General features: G+C 39.1%; 2 protein-coding genes across 2 annotated transcripts in view; both read left to right on the forward strand.

The window, feature by feature from the left end:
- The first annotated feature begins 1,090 nt into the window (after positions 1-1,090).
- The window catches only part of LOC115682638 (nucleolar protein 16), a 36,508-nt gene continuing 12,657 nt past the window's right edge, over positions 1,091-24,941 (forward strand). Inside the window, exon 1 of the mRNA XM_056320597.1 lies at positions 1,091-1,135. The gene's annotated coding sequence lies outside the window, so the exon portion shown is untranslated. The remainder of the gene's footprint in view (positions 1,136-24,941) is intronic.
- Positions 6,844-24,340, forward strand: LOC115679101 (uncharacterized). The gene is made up of 27 exons (XM_030602664.2): positions 6,844-7,038; positions 7,193-7,346; positions 7,484-7,593; positions 10,868-10,984; positions 11,099-11,245; positions 11,441-12,144; positions 12,390-12,511; positions 12,597-12,688; positions 12,844-13,063; positions 13,231-13,285; positions 13,940-14,094; positions 14,176-14,246; positions 14,335-14,508; positions 14,604-14,675; positions 18,419-18,520; positions 18,601-18,690; positions 19,052-19,127; positions 19,212-19,308; positions 19,408-19,477; positions 19,619-19,798; positions 19,929-20,051; positions 20,138-20,221; positions 20,348-20,532; positions 20,612-20,750; positions 20,887-20,946; positions 22,545-22,649; positions 23,936-24,340. The coding sequence occupies exons 1-27, from the start codon at positions 6,949-6,951 to the stop codon at positions 24,047-24,049; spliced, it is 3,708 nt and encodes a 1,235-aa protein (XP_030458524.1). The 5' UTR covers positions 6,844-6,948; the 3' UTR covers positions 24,050-24,340.

The raw sequence follows: 24,941 nt of genomic DNA on the forward strand, positions 1-24,941 counted from the left end.
GGCATTAGGAGAGCTCATACTTCATCTCATTCTTCTAGATCAGTGTCTCCATCATTTTCACCCTCATCCTCAATTTTAGGAATGTTAACTTCAACTATATTAGTTATAGCAGCGGTAACATTAGCCTCTCTTCTTATTTGCCTTGCAAGAAAGAAATCCTTGTTACCACCAACGAGAATGTAGTCATCATCACTTGAGGATAATGTATCAGGATCTTGCTCATGTTCATTACTACTATCTCTTTCATTACTTTTACTATCATCCTTATCAATATTACCCCACTAGTAGAAGAACCACGACCATTGCCAAGAGCAGCTCCTTCGATATATACTTAAATAACACCCAAACTCGATCCTAGACCCACTAATTCTAGCGCTTGATCATCACCAAAAATTTGCAAACACCATCTCTAGAAATACCAAGAATCTAGTACTACAACTTTTGAACTATGTATCCTAAACAAATAACAGTCTCAACAATTGCACTATAGCTCACTACCTTTGACTTACAACCGTGGAGATACTGATATTCTACATGACGGTTTGTGTACTTCGTGATGTCTCTATACTCCATAACTCAACCCAAGTTAAGTGCAATTGTAAATTTGCTAGACATTCACAAGAGAACAACAACCAAACCAATTAATTTGTAATAACCTCTCAAAGATATGTAGCAAAAAGGGGAAGATCAAGTTTGACAAACAAGTTAAGAAGATCGAGTTCGACAAACGTGTTGAGAAGATTGAGTTCCACATACCAGCTAAAAAAATGAACTCTCATAGACAATTGCTTGGGATCCTTCACACCAAGCTGAATGAGTTCGACAAACAAATAAGGGAAAAAAAATCAAAGACGAGAAGATTACCGGGGATAAAAGAGTGTGCATGGAAACATCAAAGCTGAGAAGATTACTAGTGATAAAAGAGTGTGCTCAACGAAGAAAGTGTGTTTGAACGAGTTCTAATGCCTAATCACGAAGACGAAGACGACGATGAAGGAGAGTGCTCGATGAAGAGGAAGTCGAAGAATAAAGTGCTCTGAGAGAGAGAGAGAGAGAGAGAGAGAGAGAGAGAGAGAGAGAGAGAGAGAGAGAGAGAGAGAGAGAGAGAGAGAGAGAGAGAGAGAGAGCCCTAATTGTTCTCGAATGAGGGCTAATTAAAAAAACAAAGAGAGAGAGTTATGAATTTAGAGAGAGCCCTAATTGTTCTCAAACGAGGGCTAATTAAAAAAACAAAGAGAGAGAGAGAGAGAGTTATGAATTTACACATGGACTTATCACGTCAATTGAGTTGTCATCCAATTTAGTAATTTCACAATAAAATTTTACGAAAGCTAATGAAGAATAAATGTGTTACATATGTACCACTTTGAGATTTTTGGTAACATAAAAAATAGTTTAAAATAAATTTGTCACAGTTATACAAATTTGAGATTTTTCGTAATATTAACCCAAAGGATTCTAACTTGCTAAAAAAAAGATAAACGCTTGTTGTCCATTGTGCCGTGACAACTAGCGTGCCGAATTTAAAATGTCTCATTTAAGCTCTATTCAAGCCATTTTACATGGTCCAGAATTATTGAAAAGTTAACGCGACGTACTTACAATGCTTACTCACTTTTGACTTAAAAGATGGCTAAAAACGGGCGCAACCGACTGTCAAAAGACCGTGGGTGGCAATTGTTTCATACAATAGTACACTTCAGAATTTCACCCAAGTCAAACCTATATCCTAAACTTCTATGAAATCCCAAAGATCTATGACACCTAAAGTTTCTTATTAAATTTGATTTTGCAGCTCAAAAATCACCAGAGTTCAACCAGCGATACATGACTCGAAACAATATGAATTTCAACTCAACCATAGAAATCGCTTAATAAGAGAATCATAGTTTCGAATTCTTACTAAGCGCTTTGAGAATGAAGTTAATTTATCATACCAAGCCATCCACAAACCACGTGACCGTCCATCTCCTCTTTGTTTCCTATTCTCTCTTTCCTTGTTTCTTTCCGAATTGATATATTCTTACACATTGATAGTCTTGGATGCAGATCAAAAAATTGATTGAGATGGTATAATATCTCCGTTCACATAATCTAATGTAATGTGCCAAGTAGACCGGACCATGGACCCTTCTTATCACGGGCTAGCTGCATTGAATGAGTCCAACGACAAATTTAGGTAGGCCTTGATAAGGGTTTACTAATAATAAAGTCGGCCGGACCCAATGGTCGGCCTGATTTTGGCCCGTCCATTTCGAAAAGTACCAAATTCTTTTTTTATGCGCGTGGTTCGCAATATAAGTTATCCCTAACCTAAGGCTCGACCTAGTTCGAGCTCATCCAATGAACCTCCTGTACTAAATATTATGAATTGTCTTATTTTCTTTGGAATTGATATGACTTGACGGTCAATGATTGATCTAGATGGATTGACTAACGATATTTCATATACATTATAAACATTCTCATTTGGGAAAATGACACAAACAGTCCCTGAACTTTGGTCCAATGTGCAGTTTGGTTTCTGAATTATAACCCAATATGCAATGTGGTCCATAAACTTTCAATTTGTTCAATGTCATCCCTGAACTTTTGATACATATTCAATTCAGTCCCTGAATTATATGAAAATGTTCAATATAGACTTTTCATTAATTCAAGTTCGGGAACTACATTGAACATTTTCATATAATTCAGAGATCAAATTGAACAATTACCAAAAGTTTAGGGACCACATTGAACAAATTAAAAGTTTGAGGACCACATTTAACATTAAGCTAAAGTTCGGGAACTACACTGAATAAATTAAAAGTTCAGGGACCAAATTTCATATTGAGCCAAAGTTCATAGACTATTTATATCATTATCCCTTCTCATTTTTCTTTATGTAAAGTGCCTTCTTCTTCTCATCAAAAGCTGTGCAAAGGTGTCATTGCCATGGCCGAGGCCGTGACCCTCGCCCGCGACTGGTGAGGGCTTCACGGCCCTTGCCCAGACCATCGCGGCCACAAGCAATGTGGCCCTGCCTAGAACTGGGCGAGGCTAGGCGAGGGCGTCCCGGCCCTCGCCAGCCATAGATGTAAAAAAGAAACAAAGAAAATAAAGGAAAAGAAAAAAGGAAAAAAAATAAAAATCGTAAAATATTTGAAAAAGAAATATTAAGATATTACTAAAAATTGTCTACGTCGACGATAGCTATGCCACCTAAGATAACTGGCATACACGTTAGTGATTTGCGGCCAAAATTAGCCGGATGAATTCAATTGGTAAAACGTGAAAATATTTAGAACTCAATAGGCAAAATTTAAAAAGTTTAGAATTGAATTGGTAAAAGTGTAATAGATTTAAAACTTTTTCGATAATTTTCCCCATTACCATTCATAATCATCTTTACTCTTCAAATCCCATTTTCTTAGTATTAATAATTCCAATATTTCTTTTAGAGGTGGAATATAAGGGTGCGAATGGTAACCATTCTGCTCCAGAAATCAAATTCTTGCCAGAAATTGATTTCTGGAATTCTTGCTACCTAAAAAAATTTAAATTTTACTCAAAGTGGGTGGCCACAGGTATTATAAGCCATTATGTAAAGTTTTGAAATTTTTGATTTTTAAAATTTTTTTTGGGCACCTATAAAAATTTAAATTTCACTCAAAGTGGGTGGCCACAGGTATTCTAAGCCATTTTGTGAAGTTTTGAATTTTTTTATTTTATTATTATTATTATTATTATTTATTTTTTTGGGCATCTCAAAAATTTAAATTTCACTCAAAGTGGTAGCCACAGGTATTATTCTAAGCCATTCGTGAAGTTTTGAAATTTTTTTTATTTTTGGGCACCTCAAAAATTTAAATTTCACTCAAAGTGGGTGGCGGGTATTCTAAGCCATTCTTGAAGTTTTGAAAATTTTTATTTTATTATTAATTTTTTTTTTGGGCACCTCAAAAATTTAAATTTCATTTCAAAGTGGTGGCCCGGGTATTTTAATTATTACGTGAAGTTTTGAAATTTTTGATTTTTTTATTTTTTAAAAAAATTCACCAAATTTCATATTTTAAATCGATTTTTTTATTTTCTGGAAATTTTTATGATTTTTTCTAGAATTTTTCAATTTTTATGCATTTTCTGAAAAAAAATTATGAGAAAATAGGGAGAATGTATTCGGAATCGAAGCTACAAAAGTAATTCTCTTTTTTGCCAAAAACTCATTTACGGAATAAAAAATGCATTCGGAATCAGAATGCATTCGGAATCAGTATTTTTAACAAACGCATTTTTATTCGAATACAAAAATTTAACAGCATTCGAAATTTTTTAACAAACGCCATTGTTGAATGCATTCCGAATATTACTTTTAGAGGTGGAATATAAATATAAGCAACGTAAAATGTATGATTAGAAAAATTTAAGTCACCGTGGAGACAAGCTTCAAGGGACCAAATCACTTTGTTACTATTAAAAAATCAGTTCACTTTAGTACACATAGATAAAATTATATAATAAATTGTTAAAAATTAAGAATGTACGTAAGTAAAGAGTGAGATTAGAAAAAGCAATCAAAAACCATTAAAGCATCCTCAAAAGCCTCGTCACCTCTTCGCTACACGTTACTTAGTATATTATATTTTACTATATTTTAGATATGTGCTAAAAGACAATATCAATTTAGGGTTAGGTGAAATGAAGTACAGTGCATTATAAAATTCAAAATCCATTCGAAGTCTCCCAAGAAGCCAAATCACCCCCAATACTATTTCAACCGTTCCTCTTAATATATATATATATAAAATCGGATTAGCCCCGGTACCCCTAAATTGAAAATCACAGTATGCCACTTATTAAGCAATCACATTAGAAAATATTATAAATTTTGCAGAGAATCTCATTAACGAGTGCTTCGAAACACTTATTAAATATACTGAAAGATAAATTATTCAATTTTCGAAGCTTTTATTGTGACGTCAAGATGATAATCCGCGCTTTAAAAAAGTTACACTATCTTTCTTATTTAATTACCTAGTAACTGTAGCTTCTTTCTCATCATTAAGTGTCGAGCTCTTTATAATATGAAGTCGAAGGCACTTTTTAAGAAAATTGTTTTGAAAATAATTAGCAAAAGGCCCTAGGACACACTCATTCACGTTGTTTGCATCTAATAATGTAGATCACAATTAGCTACGAATGTGGGTTCGAGAAGCGAATTGAGAGGCGGGGGAAGTGGAAGCCACGGCCATGGTCGGAGGGAAGGGTTCGAGGGTTTTAAGCTTCGGCCACGAGGCAACCCTCGCCTGTTGCAACCGTACCACGTAAGACAATCGACATTCACGTCAGCGATTTTTGGTCAAAATTGACCGAATGGACTTAATTGGCAAAATTTGAGAACTCAATTGGTAAAATAAAAAATTCATGACTGAATTGGTAAAAATGCAATAGATTTGGGACTCTTTGGACAATTTTCCATATGGTAATGGAATGGCGCGTCGCTCTTGGCAAAATCATTCATTTTTTCCAAAACAAAACCACACATTTCTACTCTTATTTTGTACACAAGCCAAAATTATTGTATATCAAAACCAAAATGAGTTTTAGTTAGTAAAGCATGATTTGCTATGCGGTAGGAGTTTTGCGTCGAGATCAGAGATGTTCTTTTTTTTTGGCCAGTATTGAGATTAATTCTTTTCAATATTTAATTCTATATTGTCGATACTTACTTTTCATATAACCTTATAATAATACTCTAATAAGAAAAAGGTAAAATATTATTGCATTAACATTTCCTCTTCAAAGAGCAGTCGGTCCATATTAGGGAAAATGACATAAATGATTCATGAACTTTCGCCCAATGTGTAATGCGGTTCCTGAACTTTTAATTTGTTTAATATGGACGCTAAACTTTAACCAAATGTGCAATATTGTCTCTGAACTTTTAATTTGTTTAATAAAGTCCATAAATTTTTGGTACATGTTCAATTTAGTCCTTCAACTATATGAAAATATTCGTTTTAGTCCTTCAATTAACTCAAGTTCAGGGATTACATTGAGCAATTTCATATAGTTCAGGGACCACATCGAACATGTACAAAAAATGTCCTGAGATCACATTGAACATATTTAAAGTTCGGGGACTACATTGAACATTAAACTAGAGTTCAGGGACTACACTGAATAAATTAAAAGTTTATGGACCACATTACACATTGAATCAAGGTTTTATAGACTGCACATGTCATTATCTCTCCACATTAAAAATGAAATTACAATTCTGATCGACATGAGTACGTCGAGCAAGGAATGGGATTCATCGAGCCGTGCCCCAAAAATACATTAGCGATGTTCTCATATCCAGCCCGGTTGCCAGCCCGGCACTCTCGAACGGGATTATCTGAGAAAAGAATACTCTTTTTTTCCACGGCCACTCTTCTAAGGTCGGCAATTGAACTCATGGAATGGCTTTGGAAGAGTATCCCAATCGATTACCCAATTTCGCCACAAAACTTTACCGGGGCAGGCAATTTATGCGTATCACAATTTCATTGGCAGGTCATTCATGTGCCAAGATATAGAGGCAAAAGAGAAAAAAAAAAAAGCAGCAGCAGCATTAATTAGACCTTGCCGCTTTATGTGACCGTGCCTAGCGAAATCCCACATCGCGAGTACAAATAAAAACCCCAGCTTTAAACATAAAAAAAGGAGGGGACCGAAGAAGATTAAACCAGAAAGAAACCTCGGTAACTGATCTCCCCCACAATCGCACCACGTTTCTCTCTCCTCTCTCTTCCCCCCCCCCCGCTTTCTCTCTCTTATAATATCACCCAACACCAGCAGAAACAGAGGAAACCCTTGATCGATCCGAGAGAGAGAGAGTGCTGAGGAAGGAGGAGGAGGAGAAGGTGGAGGAAACACCCCCCCGGGAGCTCCGAAGAAGAGGAAGAAGCCAGCTTCGAGACCATGGTGGAGACCAGGCGCAGCGCCTCCGCCAACAAGCGGCCCCTCTCCTCGCCCCAGAACTCGTCTTCGTCCGGCGGCAAGCGCTCCAAGGTCGGTGCTTTCTCGAGCCCGGGGAGGGGGGGGGGGGGGGACCTGGGGATTCCGCCGATTCGACCCGGCCTCGCGGCTTCCCCCGGGGGCCCCCCGGATTCGTGGGTTCCTTTTGGATTTGTTGGGGGGTGATGTGGGTTTTTGGTGTTTGCAGGTCGCGGAGGGCAATTTGCCCGAAAAGCCCGATTTGGGGGCGAAATCCGGGTCGGAATCTCGAGATTTCGGGCTCAGATCCTCTGATCGGCGGAGCTCGGATGCGGAGAAGGCTGCCGATGCGGGCGAGGCGGAGAAGTCGCCGCAGCCGTCAGGTCTGACCCTTTGGTTTTTTTTAACTGCATGTGGGCCCTGGTCAATTGATTTGGTTCATGGGTTTGGGTGATTTGTGGCTAGGGGGTTTTCATTTTGTTGTTGGTTCGGTTCTTGGGTTGGTTTCTTGTTTTGCTAGGTGAGATTGCAATGGATGGTGAGAAACAAAACTGGCAGAAGAAAAAGGCTTCAAAGCCGACCAAGAAACCTAGGTCTGCGTGGGGACAGCTTCTTTCTCAGTGCCGTCAGGTGTGTTTTCTCTTCTTCTTAATGTCGACGGTATTTTAGAGTTTGCTTGGTTCATGATAAGTGCGAGAACGTGTATTATACTTGGGCTTCCTTGGTATATGGTGGTCCCAGAACTCTGATGAGAATGAGAGTTGGATGTGAGAAGTCACTCGAGCTGCTTTAGATATGGGAATGTCTTGATTGATCGCTATTCGTTCGAGTTGTCCATTTTGTAGTGGCTTGATATCACGTGTCCATAGGGTGATCGGGTGTGATAGTTTATTCACGAATGTGTTGATCTATGCATTCTTTCGAGCATCACTTTCGGTGGTTGATCTGATCTTGATTTCATAGCAATCAATGACCGAAGTTCCTGTCATGTGGTGAGAACATACACTTGGTCAGGATGTTTTATTGCGATCTTTTTATTTTTATTTTTTGGGGCTGGTCGCTTAGGTATGTATAAACTGGCAACTTGTGTGCCACACTTGGGTTTGTAACTGGGCGTGCATTGAATCACCACCACGATGGCTTGGAATTCATTTTCGCTTACAAGAAATGGGCGAGGCTTGTGAATTCAATTTACAGATTGATGTATGAGTGTGATTGTCAGATTCATTCCATTCTGGATTAGACCCAAGTGGAATAATGCACTTTATCATGTCAAACTTGTTGGGAAGATGGCTTCATATGAGGGGATGTCACATTATCGCATTTATTGCTGGCATTTGATTATGATAATTGGAATTTAAACAATGTAAAAAACCTTGGCGTGTGTGTTGCTGTTGGTGATTAACTTAGAAGAGGGCCAACTGATGAGCAGCAATAACTGAAGGATTGCAAAAATTTTCTTTCCTAGCTCTATTGAACAATTACACCATGGGATCTTAAGCATTAGGATTTGTACATATTACAATTCCTATGAAAACTGCTATGAATAGATGGGATATTTTTGGAGAAGAATAAGATGCGGAAGAGATCTAGTTGGAAAAACTATACTGGTACTTTCAAAGTGTTTATGTGAGCCTTACAGTTTGCTTAACAAAATCAGTTATGTGAACAAAAATTTATGGCACCTGGCTACCTATCCAACTAGTCCATCACCACCTTCAAGGGACAACTGATGTTGAACTTTACACCTCATATCAGGAATAAGATTTTAGAGTTTTAGCGTCTAAAAATCCTGTCAGAATTATCGTCTTGTATGCCTTAAACATTTTCAAGAATCTAGCTTTTAGTAATAAAATGAGGTCAAACCTTCCAAAAAGAGATATGGAAACCTTAAGAATGAACTTTTTTAATTGAGATATCAAAAGAAAGAAATTGCTAGAATTTGGCACTTGTTATACCGACATAATAGAGATAGGGTAGCCTTGTCATTGGATCAGTCACAGAATATCACTCTTAAGGTGTCCTAGGAAGTTTCAGAAAAGGTGAAGTCATTGATTTTGATAGTTATGAGATAAAATGATGACACTTTTTTTTTTGGTCGGAAGGATGACGACACTTTAAATGCTTGGACTTTTATCAATGGTTCAATACAATCCCTGAAACTTCTTTTTGTTCAATTCCTTTGAACTATGGCTTTTTGGTTCTTTCAATCAATGTCATCTGGCACGTCAACACTTATAGGCCAATTAATGAACGTCGAATTAAATTAAATATACAAAAACAAGCATGAACCATGACCGTGGAATTATAAAAAATAGAAAACCAAAAACAAGCCACAGAGAGAGAGAGAGAGAGAGAGAGAGAGAGAGAGAGAGAGAGAGAGAGAGAGAGAGAGAGAGAGAGAGAGAGAGAGAGATCACGATATGTACTAGATGGGAAGATGACACCACAAATGTGTGATCTTTTGCGGGTATTCAATGTTGTTTCTTAATGTTTTCGTTTCCAATTGGGTCTTGAAATTAGTCTTTTTTGTTTACGACGGTCCTTTCGATCAAAATATGGATAAAAATGCGGATGTGGGTTGCTAGGCCAACATGGAAATAAAAATACAAAAGTATGAAAATAAAAAGGACAAACCTCTGAGAGAGAGAGAGAGAGAGAGAGAGAGAGAGAGAGAGAGAGAGAGAGAGAGAGAGGCTGGTCTGCCACCAGCCACCGGCGACCCTTGTGAGCCCAAAAGAGGGCCTTCGCAGCAAGAGAGGGACTGGGGGACCGTCACCAGCGCTCCCATGTGAGGTTTGTGATCCTTGTTGGCAAGTGGTGAGGGTGGCGACCCCTGCTTCATTTCCCTGGGGATTGCCAACCTTGTTGAATCTCTTAGTCTTTCTCTCTCTTTGGGATAAGATGAGGAGGCAGCAGCGGAGCCTTTCCCTAAGGCTGTGGTGGCCTAGACCCACACCTTCTCTCTAGGGTTTGAGCATCTCTTGTTTTCCGTTTCTGTATTTGTTTAATTCGTGTCAGCTGGTTTGTCTGGTCAATGTTGACATGGCACTCATGTCGGCATTTTTAGCCATATTTTGATCGGTTGGACCAGCAGAACCATAAAGACCATAGTTTAGGGATCCGATTGAAAAGGAAAAATGCTCAAGGATGGACTGAAAAATTAGCAAAAGGATTAGTAGGGTCGTTATCATCCCTTATGAGATCACCCATGATGAAAATTCGCACTCAGATCCAGCATATTTAGGATTGCATAATACATGTTTTTCCTCCTTTTTTACTCAATTATACTGTTTTTGTGAACTGTCATGACATACCGACACTTGACACAGCGAAATAAAATCTTTTTTTTGTCAGGCATCGCGGGTAAAAAAAAACTAGCTATACTGCATTTAACCTTGTCAAAACCTCCATCTTTTTCACATTTTTTTAAACTTGTCTGTTACTTTCTGCTTTGAAAGAAGCCCTATGATAAGCGTTAAGTTGTTATTATGGTCTTCCTTGTGTCTCTTTTCTGAAAAGAGCAGTTAACTGGTTTGATTTTTAGAATGAGTCTATTAACTTCAGAAAACTGGATTGGTTGAACTGATGTACACGGGTGTCCATGATGTCCTACCTTAAGTGTCTCTCTCTCTCTCTCTCTCTCTCTCTCTCTCTCTCTCTCTCTCTCCTTACTCTTGACTTATACATATTCATTATCTATTAAAAGATAGAATCAACTCTATGGTGCTCTACAAGTAGAAATTTTTCTTCCTCAGAAAGGAAATCCCTGTCATATCTTTTTGATCGGCTGGCGCAAGAGGAACTGCTTACTATGTGCTATTTTGATCCATTCCTCAAGTTGTTACTGGTATCATTGTCTCGAATCATGTGCTTGTCCTTATTCAATGTCTTCTTTATGCAGAATCCTGACTTGGTGATGCGGGATAGCCTTTTCACTGTTGGTCATGGCAGCCAGTGCAATTTGTGCCTTGCAGATCCATCTATTAGCTCGGTGTTGTGTAAACTTAAACACATTGCGGTATACTTTTGCTTTACTTGCTTGCATTTATAAGTTTCTTGGTTTAGAATGTAGTAACAAAGACAGACATATCATCTTTTACCATTTATATCATCCTATCTGATTTTGGCGCAGCGTCGAGGTTCATCGGCAACTCTCCTTGAAATTACTGGGGTTAAAGGTACTGTCCAAGTAAATGGAAAGGTTTGTCATCGGAATTCGACTGTTCTCTTATGCGGTGGTGATGAGGTGGTTTTTACGGAGTCAGGCAACCATTCATATGTATCCTTAACTCTTTTGGCTTGGGCTACTAGATGGTTCATCTTTCTTTGCCAAGTTCTCCATCCTTATTACCAATAAAGGAAAGAAATATTAGTGGACGGGAGATATCTTTAAATGCTACAACATTTTCACTCAATTATTTTTATTATTTTTTTGGTTTTTCTCTGCCAAATGTGTTCCTTAATGCATTCTTAGGTATTTCGGCAGTTTGATGATAATGTAGCAGATGTAGGCATTCCATCAGAATGTATTTTGGAAGCTCAAGGTGCTTCGATGAAGGGGTTACATATTGAGTCAAGATCTGAGGGCCCCTCAGCTGTTTCAGGAGCATCAATGTTATCCTTGACTGATTTACAAGAAGACTTGTCCCTCCTTCCACCTCCTGGCAAAAGTAGTCCGGATGTGCAATGCAATACGGGAATGCCCATTGTCCCGTCTGTATGCGATATATCAGATAATCAAAACGGAGAAGTTGAAATAAGGGATAGTTCTAATAACGACGATGTGAGAGATGTTTCCACAAGGGAAAAAAGTGTTTCTCCATCTGCTGAATGCAATGATGAAAATGCAAATTTAGATGGTGTTGGCTTTGATAGTAGGGGTGCAGGGGATGAAAAGGTACCTGGGGCAGCCTATGAATTAAGGCCATTGTTGCGAATGCTTGCGAGCTCCTCCTCCAACTTTGACTTAAGCGGCAGCATTTCCAAAATGCTTGAAGATCGACGTGAAATAAGAAGAAAACTACTCAGAAATAGTGATGCTTCACTTCTAAAAAATAACGATATTTCATCTGATTCAAGAACAGATTGGCGGAAGGCATTTAGAGAAAGTCTAGAACAAGCCATAAGTAATCCTGATAATATTGAAGTCTCTTTTGAGAATTTTCCATATTACTTGAGGTATGCCTCATTTAATTTCATGCATTTCTTAAGTTGGTGCTACTTGTAACATTTGGACTAGTATCTCGTCCATGTAGCTATCATTCTAACCTTTCTGAGCATGTTACGGTAGTTAGTAAGTGGACCTTTACAATTTTTTTGGAGCATTCCCTTCCCCTTATATTGGAAATACTTTCTTATATTTTATATTCTGTCAATTACTTTTGATGACATTTGAGATTCAGTGTTTGTGTTTGGGCTTGCAGTGACACAACAAAGAATGTTTTAATTGCTTCTACCTATTTACGGTTGAAGCACAGTGAATTTGTGAAGTACTCTAAGGACCTTCCAACTTTATGCCCCCGTATATTGTTATCGGGTCCTGCTGGTAAGTCTTGCGCTCTTTTGTGTAATTCATAGCATCAAGTTTTAAGGTCCTGGTCTGAAACCGTTCTTCAATTGGCTGGTTGTAGGCTCAGAAATATATCAAGAAACACTGACAAAAGCGCTTGCTAAGCATTTTGGTGCTAAACTACTGATTGTCGATTCTCTGATCTTGCCTGGTGTAAGCTTCTCCCGATTTGTCTTGGTCATTTCCTGTTAAGAATTTATTTCGCTTTTTGTTAGTTGTAGAATCTCTGTTAGTCTTCCATCCTTTCCTGGTCATCTTTTAACGATGCACTTACATAGCCGTCTGACAGAGAAATGCCAATTTTCCAGGATTTAATGCCTAGAGATGTCGATTCACTGAAAGAATGTGTGAAGTCTGAGAAAGCATCCGTTCATGCCAAGCGGACTGGACAGTCTTCTGCAGTACATCATAGAAAACCAACCTCAAGTGTTGAGGCTGATATTACTGGTGGATCTATTGTTGGTTCACGTGCTCAGACAAAGCAGGAAGTGTCCACTGCAACATCGAAAACCTATAAGTTCAAAAAAGGCATGTTTTAGTTTCCAGGATGTAGCTTGCTGTGCAGATGCTTGTTAACTATTTTCTTGCCCAGTCTTCAGTCTTCATCCTTTGCATGCAGTTCGTATTTATTTATGCCGTGTGAGTTTTCATCCCTTATCACTAGATAGAAAATGACTATAACTAATTATATGCAGGGGATAGAGTGAGATATGTGGGGTCTGCTGGGCTCTCTGCTTTGCAGCCGTTGAGGTACTTCTTCTCCAAGATATTTTTATCTCACCTAATTTAGAGGGGGAGAGAGAATTTTAGACTCTATAAGTTTTGTTGGTGCCACGATTGGATATTGCTGTCTCTTTAGCTTTATCTAGTGGTGGCAGCTTCTATGATACATTGCTTCAGTCTATAAATGTGAAGCTATTATTTATGTTTAGTTATTTATTAGTGACATCAATTGGTCAAAGTAGCTTTGGTTCATTCGTTCACGAGCATTGATTGACAATCCTTTGGCAGTAGGAAGATGAGTAGTCGACGAGATATGTGCTCAGAAGAAGTTTCTATGGATATGCTATTCCTTTCTTTTTCAGTTTATGTAGAGGAATGATAAACTGTGATTGTTTAGGCCATTGGGATGCCGGTGCTTTGTGCCAGCTACAGATGGCTACTTACGATGGCAATATATATTTATTCTGTAGCTTGAGGTTCAACTTAATGATCGAGTAGTCAAGGCTTGAGTCATTTTATTCAGATGGAGACACGGTACTATTATATGCTTTAAAAAACAGTAGATCTCGGTTTAGAAGGATCCTGGGGGGAATTCTTCATTACTTTATTGAGGTTTCATTTAATTTTATGAAAGTCATTTTCACCTTTTCTTGAATTCTTATGTTATTTTTGGCTGGCCAGGGGTCCATCTGATGGTTATCGAGGTAAAGTAGTTCTTGCATTTGAAGAAAATGAAAATGATGCAGCAAAAGTTGGAGTGAGATTTGATAAGCCAATTCTTGAAGGCAATAACCTCGGTGGGCATTGTGAAAAGGACCACGGTTTCTTCTGCTCTGGTAAATTTTCGTGGTTTTGTGGATTGTTGCTTTTGTGGATGTGGTCCTAGCACTCATTTCTGCAGTATGAATTTTCAACAGCCAATTCACTTAGGTTAGAGAGTTCTGGAGGGGAAGAAACTGACAGCCTGGCTATTGATGAAATTTTTGAGGTAAACCTGAAGGTTGCTCTAGGAGCTAGCATTTCTTTTCGTTTTCATAATGTTGTTACTTCTATTTTGATGTGCTTAAACTTTGAAGGTTGCATTGAACGCGAGTAAAAGTTGTCCTTTGGTAATATTCGTGAAAGATGTGGAGAAGGCTGTAGTGGCGAGCCCAGATGCAGGTCAAGTGTTTAGAGGCAAGCTTGAAAATCTGCCAGAGAATGTAGTCGTTATTGGCTCTCATATTCAAATGGACAGCCGCAAGGAAAAGGTAAGTATCCAATCTTTTCATCTCCTATGTTCACTCTCAGATATCTCTCGTCTTGGCAGGCCATATTATTAATAATCTCGCTTTTTCGTTTTCAGTCCCATTCCGGTGGCCTTCTGTTCACAAAGTTTGCAGGCAATCCCACTGCTTTGTTAGACTTGGCGTTCCCGGTAAGCAAGAGTCATTCAAAGTTTGTTGCTTCATTTGTTATAGGGAAAATTCCAATTAAGGACCCCAATTCTCAAAAAAGGGTCCAAAGTGAACATTGTGTCAAATAAGGGCCTGAAGTGCTCAATCAGTCTCAAATAAGGACCCGAAGTGCCCAAAAAGTCTCAAATAAGGACCTGGGTTCTCGGCCGGCCAAAATACCTGCCGGCCGGCGAGAAAGTTACTGTTTTGGTACCGGAACAGTAATTTTTTAATTTTTTTATTATTCTTTCTGTTTTTCCTTTTCTGTTTTTTTTCTTTTCCTTTTCCTCTTTTTTTTTTTTTCTTTTCTTCCTCCGCCGGCCATAGCCGGGCAGTGGAGGTCGCCAGGCCTCGGGCGAGGCGCCTCGCCGGGTCGGGCGAGGGTTGCCCTCGCTGGGACGTCGGGCGAGGTTGCCTCTCGCCGCGGCGTCGGGCGAGGCCGCCCTCGCCGGCGTCGGGCGAGGGCCGCCTCGCCGGCGTCGGGCGAGGCCGCCCCGCCGCGTCGGCGAGGCCGCCGGCGAGGTCGAGCCTCGCCCGCGTCGGGCGAGGGCTCGACCTCGCCGGTGAGCCCGGCCTTGGCCCGCCGCGAGGGCTCGCCAGCCGGTTTGGCGGCTCGCCGCCGGCCCAGCGAGGGCTTCGCCCCGCCGGCTGCCGGGCGAGGCTCGGCCCCGCCGGCGTCGGGCGAGGGCGGCGAGGCTTGACCTCGCGATCCGGCGAGGCCGAGCCCTCTCTCTCTCCAGCCTCGAAGTTCGTCCGGTCAAAGCCATGGGAGGAGCAGGGCCTCCTCCAAGGACCCAGGGCCTGCATCGCCGCCTTGAGCAGCATCGAGAGGAAGCGATTCCAGACGATCTTCGACCGGACGAACTTCGGCGTCGGGCGAGGCCGGCGAGGTCGAGCCTCGCCAGCGGCCGGCGGGGCCGAGCCCTTGCCAGATCTGGCGAGGCTCGACCTCGCCTGCAACTGGCGAGGCCGGTCTCGCTCGACGCCGGTGAGGTCGAGCCCTTGCCAGATCTGGCGAGGCTCGACCTCGCCGGCAACTGGCGAGCAGCCCAGGCGATGGCGGCCCTCACCTGAGGCCGGTGAGGGCGACCTCGCCCAGCCCAGACTAGGGCGGCCCTCGCCCGACGCCGGCGAAGGCGAAGGCGGCCTCGCCTTAGGCCGGCGGAGGAAGAAAAAAAAAAAAAAGAAAAGGAAAAGGAAAAAAAAAAAAGAAAAGGAAAAAAGAAAGAAAATAATAAAAAATTAAAAGTTATTGTTCCAGGTCTTAACAAGAACTTTCTCGCGCACGGGTATTTTGGCACGGAGACTCAGGTCCTTATTTGAGACTTTTTGGGCACTTCGGGTCCTTATTTGAGACTAGTTGAGCACTTCAGGCCCTTATTTGACACAATGTTCACTTTGGACCCTTTTTTAAAAATTTGACCCCACTTGAGGTCCTTAATTGGAATTTTCCCTTTGTTATATTCTGAATGTTATGAGGATTTGCTTTGCTTTTAGTTTTTCCTTTTTATTTTGGTTTATATAGGGGTATGTTGTTTTAAGGGTGCTGGACAATACTTTCACAATTAACATAAATGTAGTTAGCATGACACAATTATGAGAGTGGTCCTCACCATTTGTCCTTTGTTTAGTGTATGTACCCAACTAGGCTTGTATCCTATGCACCTTTAACTATGACTCAAGAGTTCCATGATAGATGGAACATAAAATCCTTAGATTGGTTGCCCAGCCGCGGAACACAAACAGAAGGTGATGATCAACCAGTTTTAGTGATTTGTTTGCACAGGCTATATTTGTTTGCCAAATGTCATTGTCCCTTCTTTAGATTATTCAGAGTGGCAACTTCAATACTGCTTTGGAAGTGAAAATAGACCTTCACATGAGTCCCATCTTTCAAATTATCTTGCAAAGCTTAGTGCTTGCTATACTGATTGGGTAGTGACCAAAACTTTAGAATGACTTAAAAGTGAACGAACCACTATCATTTTACAATCGTTAATGCTGTTTCGGAAGTGAAAAGAGATCTTTTTATGAGTCCCATCTTTTAAATTATTTTCGTCGGGATATCCTGCTTAGTATACCAATTGGGTAGGGAATAAAACTTTAGAATGACTCAAAAGCGAACGAACCACTATCCTATTACCCTCAATAGCATCTACTACAATGACATCCACATTGGTGGGAACTGGAACTCAGAGACATACCCATCATCTAAACTGGGGTCTTTTTGCCATCAATAACTTGTGCAAGATCTAGGCTTCACTGTATCATCTCTGTATATGCCAGCAAGTGCAAGTGCTGAATCTGAAATTTTTAAGGTGTATCTGGTAAGAATACTGGTTGTGCCCCAAAAAGAAAATGCATACTTATGAGTATTCTCCAGCGTCATGATCTTGGGGTTGGCTGACTTCAAAAGTTGCCGTTTACTGTATAATATTTTTCTCCATGAACACTTGCTGCCAACAATCTAATTTGTGTCTTTAGTAGCTGCAAGAAGATGGCTGGTATGAATTTACCTAAACTAGCAAGGAAACCGATGCATGAGATTTATAGGCTAAATTATATAAATGCCGTTTGAATTAAAGCAATCCCAAAAATTGTAAGCAAACAAAGTTTTTATTTCTCTCATTTTTATGTTCCAAGGATTCATGACGATGGCTCTTTCTTTCAATTGCTAAATAGTATCATTAGTATTTGAACTCTATTTTACTAAACTATATTAACAATAATTCAAAAAGAAAATTAGAAGTGAGGTTTTCCAAAATTTGAATCATGTAATTATTTTTTACGAATTATTTTTTTATCTCCTTTATGATTGGTTAGTGTGGTTTTGCAAACTCTGTAGTTGTGTTAAAACATTTTAAACTATAAGGATGGAATATACTTTTATTGTTTTATTTTGGTTTGTTTTTACTATACTTATTCTTTAATAAATCGTAAGTTTCTTCCTTTAACATCTTATAGTTAGAATTTCACGTTGTAATATATGGTTTTGACCTTTTGATTTTTGGCTTTGTCCTATTCTATTTTTTATGCGGACTGTTTGGATTGTATAAATTTCACACGTCACATAGCAAGGTAGCTAAATGTCAAATTTAAGTGACAAATCACCAAATCTTTCAGACTACTCTGTTTAATATGCGATACTATTGATGGGAGTGGGGGGTGGTCTTTAGCAGAAATGATGCACAGTTGATTGTAATAGCCTCTACTTTTAAGAGTAGCCAAACATTATTGACCACAATGCTGTAACTGCTTTCAAGTCCTGGCTGATCATTGTCTTTATTGCGCTGAATGTCCAATATTTCCTTTAATTGTAAAGTCTATATCAGCAAAACATGGAAATCAACCTTTTTCTGTACTAAAAGATTCTTCCTTTAGCAACAAGGAATAGATTGTATGAGGTGTAGTTATGAAGGAAGAGGAGGAAGAAGAGCCTGCTTGAACTAAATGTTGCCTTCTTTGTGAGATTGTGATTATCTTGGGATCTTATCGCTGAGAGGAGGCTAACTTCTTGAATTAACAGTTATTCTTCTTCTGAAGGAAGGACCGTTCGCAAAAAAGACAAAACGCAATAGAGAATATGGAAAATGGAAAAAAAAGACTAAGAAGCTTGGCTGTATTTACAGTTCATTCCTGTCGTAATTGTTAATATAAGTGCTGGATTGGTGTCCGTATTATATCTGAACTTCGAGAAGAGTACTAAGTTTTAGTTCTATTGCAGGATAGCTTTGGCAGGCTGCATGAGAGGGGCAAGGAAAGCCCCAAAGTGATGAAGCAACTTACTCGACTTTTCCCAAATAAGGTGTCAATCCAGTTACCTCAGGTATAGATCTCTGTAGACCTTCTAGCGGTTATATCCTCCCTAAGCTTCTTCTTGGTAATATTATCTATGGACCTTTTCAGGATGAAGTTTTACTCTTGGACTGGAAGCAACAGTTGGAACGAGATGTTGAAACGATGAGAGCACAATCCAACATTGCTAGCATCCGTTTGGTAAGTATCGTCTTGGCATGCTAATGGGAGTGTCTGAAGGGACAGTTTTTGGGCATTCCATTTATGATTCTCTTTTATCTGTGAGACAACTTTAAGCTTAAATTATCCTCCACTTTCATCTCTTAGGATTTGATAAAGGATTCTGCTTGTTATAAAGACTTATTCCTCATTCTAAGCTCATTGTTGAAACCTTCCTATGTGATTCGTTTTAATTTGTCATGCAACTTGCTTGCTTGTTTCTGATTGCAACTCCCCTCTCTATTTCTCTCCGTCTCTCTTGGGTCAGGTGGCAGGATTTAATGATTTACCTAGAATTTGAAATTGCTTCTTACCAGTAAATGATGCATTTGATGATCTACAGGTTTTGAATCGAAGCGGGATGGACTGCCCTGACATTGAAACTGTGTGCGTTAATGATCAAACACTTGCAAGTGAAAGTTAGTATATTGAGCTTGATTGGGCTGTACTTTCTGTTGTATCGCTCTTCTTCGTTATATATGCAATTGTCGTTTGTGAACTAGGTGTGGAGAAAATAGTTGGCTGGACCGTAAGTCACCACTTTATGTGTTCTTCCGAAGCAGTTGTCAAAGATGCTAAACTCGTGTTGTCCAGTGAAAGGTTTGCACTTTTCAATTCCGAAACAAAATTAGAACTCAAAAGAATTCACTGAGAATACTCTTATAACTTCTGTCCTTGTTTGTGTTATGTGTACTACAGCATTAGGTATGGCATCAATATCTTTCAGGGTATACATAATGAAAACAAGGGCTCAAAGAAATCTCTGAAGGTAGGAGACTGACTCTACATCTGGTTGGCTCATGAGTACCATCTTCTTCTTGGTCCTGATGGAATCTTTAAATTGTTGTAAATACATTTGCCACAATTTTTTTTCTATTGGATGCTCTGATTTTAACTTGAAGAATGCCAGGATGTTGTCACCGAGAATGAGTTTGAAAAGAAGCTTCTTACGGATGTTATTCCTCCCACCGACATTGGTGTTTCTTTTGATGATATTGGGGCCCTAGAAAATGTGAAGGATACTTTGAAGGAGTTGGTAATGCTTCCTCTTCAAAGGCCTGAATTGTTTAGTAAAGGGCAGCTAACAAAGGTGTGGTTCCCCCCTGTTTTATCTCCTTTTCACTTCATTTTTTGGCATGAGTCTGTTCTGTTCTTGACACAACTTCATCAAGCACGTATATTAATATTTATGTATCTGAATGTGGTTGCCTACGTTTCAGCCATGCAAGGGAATACTGCTATTCGGCCCTCCTGGTACAGGGAAAACCATGCTTGCAAAAGCTGTGGCAACCGAGGCAGGCGCAAACTTCATCAATATATCAATGTCAAGCATCACTTCAAAGGTTATTTCTTGACGCTATGAACTTTGCGGAATGTTATGGTTGCATTGCTTTGAAACTGGGTATTGATCATACTTCTGTACTTGCAGTGGTTTGGTGAAGGAGAGAAGTATGTGAAGGCAGTTTTCTCTCTGGCCAGTAAAATTGCTCCCAGTGTTATTTTTGTTGATGAGGTTGGTTGTGTCTCTAAATTTGTTGTGATTTAATCCTTGTCGGTTCATCATGCTTCTACTTAAAGAGTCTATCCTGTGAATGAGTATATTGTTGCTTAATTTAATTTTCCCACTTTTTTTTTTCAGGTTGATAGCATGCTAGGAAGAAGGGAAAATCCAGGAGAGCATGAGGCTATGCGGAAAATGAAAAATGAATTTATGGTTAACTGGGATGGTCTACGCACAAAAGATAAAGAGAGGGTCTTGGTACTTGGTGCTACTAATAGGCCATTCGATCTTGATGAGGCTGTTATCAGGAGGTTTCCTAGGAGGTAAGAATTATAGCAAGTATTTCTCAAGTATTATTTGTTAGTGACATTCAATAAGTTGAAATGCAAATGTTATTTGCAGGCTGATGGTTAACTTGCCAGATGCTCCAAACAGAGAAAGAATTCTTAAAGTCATACTAGCCAAAGAAGAATTGGGCTCTGACATTGACTTGGAAGCAGTTGCAAAAATGACAGAAGGGTATTCTGGAAGTGATCTAAAGGTTAAATTTCGTAATTCAGCCATACACCTGTTGTGTGGGCTTTGAAAAAAAACTTAAGCTTTTCCGCATTTAGGTAATTATTTTAGAACTGAGTAAATGGAGAAACTTAGTCATCTATTGCATTCCCTGTTTGCAGAATCTTTGTGTGAGCGCCGCGCATTGTCCCATCAGAGAAATTTTGGATAAGGAAAAGAAGGTTAGTATATATAATGGTCCCTCATTGTTGATTTACATTCCTTCCGGGTCAATTGATTCCACATATGTATGAAATAATTTCGTTTCTGTTGATTGACTGCACTTAATACTCAGAAGGTGACAACCAACATAGAAGCCAAAAAAAAGTGCAGATTCTCTTTTATTTCTTGTCTTCTCGGTAAATAATTATCTTTACATTGGAAATAATGAAGATGTTCAAGATATACTTCTAGAGCCAACCTTGGATGATGCTTTAGGGTGGTGCCAAGGTTCTCTAACATGCTCCTGTTACTTTATGAATGCCAGAACTTGATTTATCGTGCAGCACCTATGTAACATCTACTCCTGCATCGCTGGATATGATTATTTTTTTTAATGCTTTTCCATTTTAAAATGGCTATGCTCACTTCTAGTTGGAACTTTGCCTCTTGTACTTTTGAGTCATCAGCTTTTAGGGTAGATTTTCACTGCCCGAGAAATGGTTCTGGGCATTTCAGAATAGTATTCTCTTTGTGTAATAACCATGCCACACTTGTGCCTGTCAACACTGACCGGTTGCTTAGCTTTTTGGATTTAAAGAAAAGTAAATTGGCTATGAATCTTAGAACAGCAATAAAATTCTTTCACATTGTCAATGGAAGTCCAGCATGAACGATGTAGTAGATTTGCAGACCATACCTCTGATGAGTTAAGATGGTGGACTCAACGAGAGCATAGAGAGATCGACCTAGATATGACACAGTTGTAGGCAGTTTAATCGTGAGATAAGTCATAACATTGCTATTAGAAAACCTATATGAAGTTTGCATTTAGTCAACATTTTATATTATTTGTAGGAAAAACAAATTGGAAATTTATTTTTTGTGTAGGAAGAACAAACTGGAGTTAGTAAATATACGTTATGAGGAAGAGAATGCATCCTCGTCACAATATATCACTTTATGATTACAAGTGCTTTCTGAGTTCTTTGCATGTTAATCAACACGCTTTTGGAAGTTTTTGAAGCTTTGTTCAGAGAACTACTTAAATTTCATTCTGCCAAATAGATTAGACACAAGCTAATATTGCTGCATGAACTAAGGGTCTTCCCTTTTCGTACCCAAAACTTGTAATACTTGTGAGGCCTTCCTGACATATGAGGCAACTTCATCGTTCCCAGAACATCAAAAAGGTTATTTGGATCAACCAAGTATGTCAAGGCTCTAAGTTTGCCTAAGCCACAGGGAACTTACTTTCTCTGCTTCTGTGTATCTCGCAAGTCAGCCAGTCCCATATGCATTTGCAGAGATAAAAAATGCATGACCACAGATGCATGAGCGATTGATTTATCACAATGTCGAAATTGGTAAACATGATAATAGGTAATCCACATGGAACAACAGTGATGAAATGCATTCTTAAATATTTATGAAGTAAGAGTTAAGTTAGGGTTGATTGACCGAATGAGTTACTACATGTAAAAACCAACTCATAATGGGACTTTATGTGACGGTAAGGGAATATTGTGTTTATTTGTTAAGTACTTGTTGACCTCAGGCTTCATTGGTTCGTTGGAGTTATATTGAAGTTGACAACCAACTCTTTTTACGCAATTTGCAGGAGAAAACCTTAGCTGTGGCTGAAAACAAACCTTTACCTTCATTGTACAGTGGTGCAGACATCCGTCCCCTAAAGATGGTTGACTTCAAAAATGCACATGAGCAGGTATGGCATTTAATATTCTCTCATGCTCTATACAATGAGGCCATATGCATTAAGTCGTTCAAAAACTACCTCTTCCCCAAACCGCACAAAGCAAAAACCCTAGTCCTTTTACATTCCATTTCTGCCTGGGAAGAGGGGGTTCTCACATGCGCTTATTTTTCGAGCAAATTCAACATGATATCTCTACATCTGCCTGGAATTCTTTGAAAATATAGCTTCATAATTTCTGAGCAAGTTAAATAATACCATAATGTGAAGGTTTATATCTAGATATGCCATTGTGATTGCTATATGATATTGTGTAAGAGGTAAAGAAACTCATTCTGGAACCTGAATAAAGAATGTCTGAATCGACAGTGATCAGTGACGAATAGTGGGGACATTTTTCATTTAAAAGATTAAACTGAAAGTCAGATTCCGTTGATGAAAATGATAATAAGTCTTGATTAATTTGTTTCATTCAGAAAGTAGGATAGAAAACAAAGATGTAAGGAAACAGTAGTGATATCGGGTTTGATAAGGTTTGTATGTAGAAAATCTGGGATATAGTTTGCCAGTACTTCTCTTGACAGCTGTTTGGTGCTTTGCTTGTTTGTTCTTTATTAACTGGCACGGACGTGGCTCAATTATAGTATATACAGATCTCATAATGGATGGGAAGTTGATTTTCATGTTTTTCTTTGTTCAAAGGTGTGGTAGTAGAAGTGGTGTAATTGTTACCAAACATGCATGCTTTGAATGTTTTCCCTATCTGTCTGGGCCGACCAGGATTTTAGACAGTTTTGGTGCCCATATCAACACTAGAGCCAATGCCTCTTACAATCGGCATGGAGCCATTGCCATTTCATGCATGGTAGAAAATGTGGAGTTTTTTTTGGTCAAGTTAAGTGTCTTGTCTGGAATGTGGTCAATGACATGTAATGTGAGAGAGGGAGGGAGGGAGGGAGGGAGGGAGGGATTATTTGGTCTTATTTCGGTCCTCCCCACAAAGCTAATCCATTGTGACCCTATTTGCTCATGCATTTTCAGTGGCCACAAATTATGTCGGGGCTGATATAGAGTTTGTGATCTCACTCCTTGGCAGTTCTTCTACATGCCACCGTTTTTGCTTTTTCCATGAGAATCTCTGTACTCCTGTGGAACAATTAATAACTGTCTTTGCAAAATCTTGATCTAGAATGCTTGCTGTAAAACATGACAGTATCTTTTGCCCAAGGATTCCTGCACCTCTTTTTTTTTTTTTTTGTTGGCTAAACTTTTGAACTCGATGTACGACCTTCGTGCAGGTGTGTGCCAGCGTGTCATCGGACTCTACAAACATGAACGAGTTAGTCCAGTGGAACGATTTGTACGGCGAAGGCGGAACGAGAAAAAGGATGTCACTCAGCTACTTCATGTAGTGGAGGTATATATGTACAGCAATTTGTTTAGCTTATATTTTGCTGTCGACAAAGAGTAAGCGGCGTTTGTTAGGGATCAATATGGACGGGTGTGCCATCAACGTTTCGAAGCCCCGACCGTTGTTAATATGATATTATAGGTCTTTCTCTTGGCAATTTATTTTTCTAATTGATGAATCGTAAAGATATCGATCTTGAGTGGATAGTTGATGAAAGCTTTTATTAATTACCCCTAGGCCCTCCTTGTACAGACTCATTGATCCATCAATAAATCAACCATGAAAGCCTCTCTCATAATTTTTAACTATTGATGCGACGTATATAACATCGTGCTCTGTGCTGTTGTGTTTTCGTCACGTCTTTCGACTCTTTCATCAAACGAATCGATGAAGTTTCCATGTCTTAAATTACTTTCTGGATTGGCACTTTTTCAGGATCGATACACCCGAGTCCTTTGAAAAAAAGCCCCTTTTTTCTACTCAAATGATGGGTCAAGTCTCATTCTTATGCAGCAAACTGCAAATGAAGTGGTAGATGATTTTGGTTGTTCTGGATCTTACATCATGTTGCCTTGCATTAGTCATTAGTTTTCATTTGCGTGGGTGATTGGATTTTGTTTCGTGAAAAATGAATGATTTGAAAAATATTTTTTTTGAAACATGATCGTTTGTATCGCTTGAAATAGTTAGTTTAATGAAATTTTTTTTTGTGTCGACGACAATTTATGTTGGAAATGATTTTGTGGTTGGTGAAAATATTATTCGTTTATTCATTTTTATAATCGATACAAGCGATTACTTTCAGGAAAATAATTTTCAAATCATTCATTTTTTGTGAAATAAATGGACCCTAAGATAGTTCTGTTATATGTCATCGAGTGATGATTTGGTGA

The sequence above is a fragment of the Syzygium oleosum genome, unplaced genomic scaffold (assembly GCF_021117445.2).
Source record: "Syzygium oleosum isolate NSW1041296 unplaced genomic scaffold, Sole_v2.1 Sole_v2.01, whole genome shotgun sequence".
Classification (NCBI taxonomy): Eukaryota; Viridiplantae; Streptophyta; class Magnoliopsida; order Myrtales; family Myrtaceae; genus Syzygium; species Syzygium oleosum.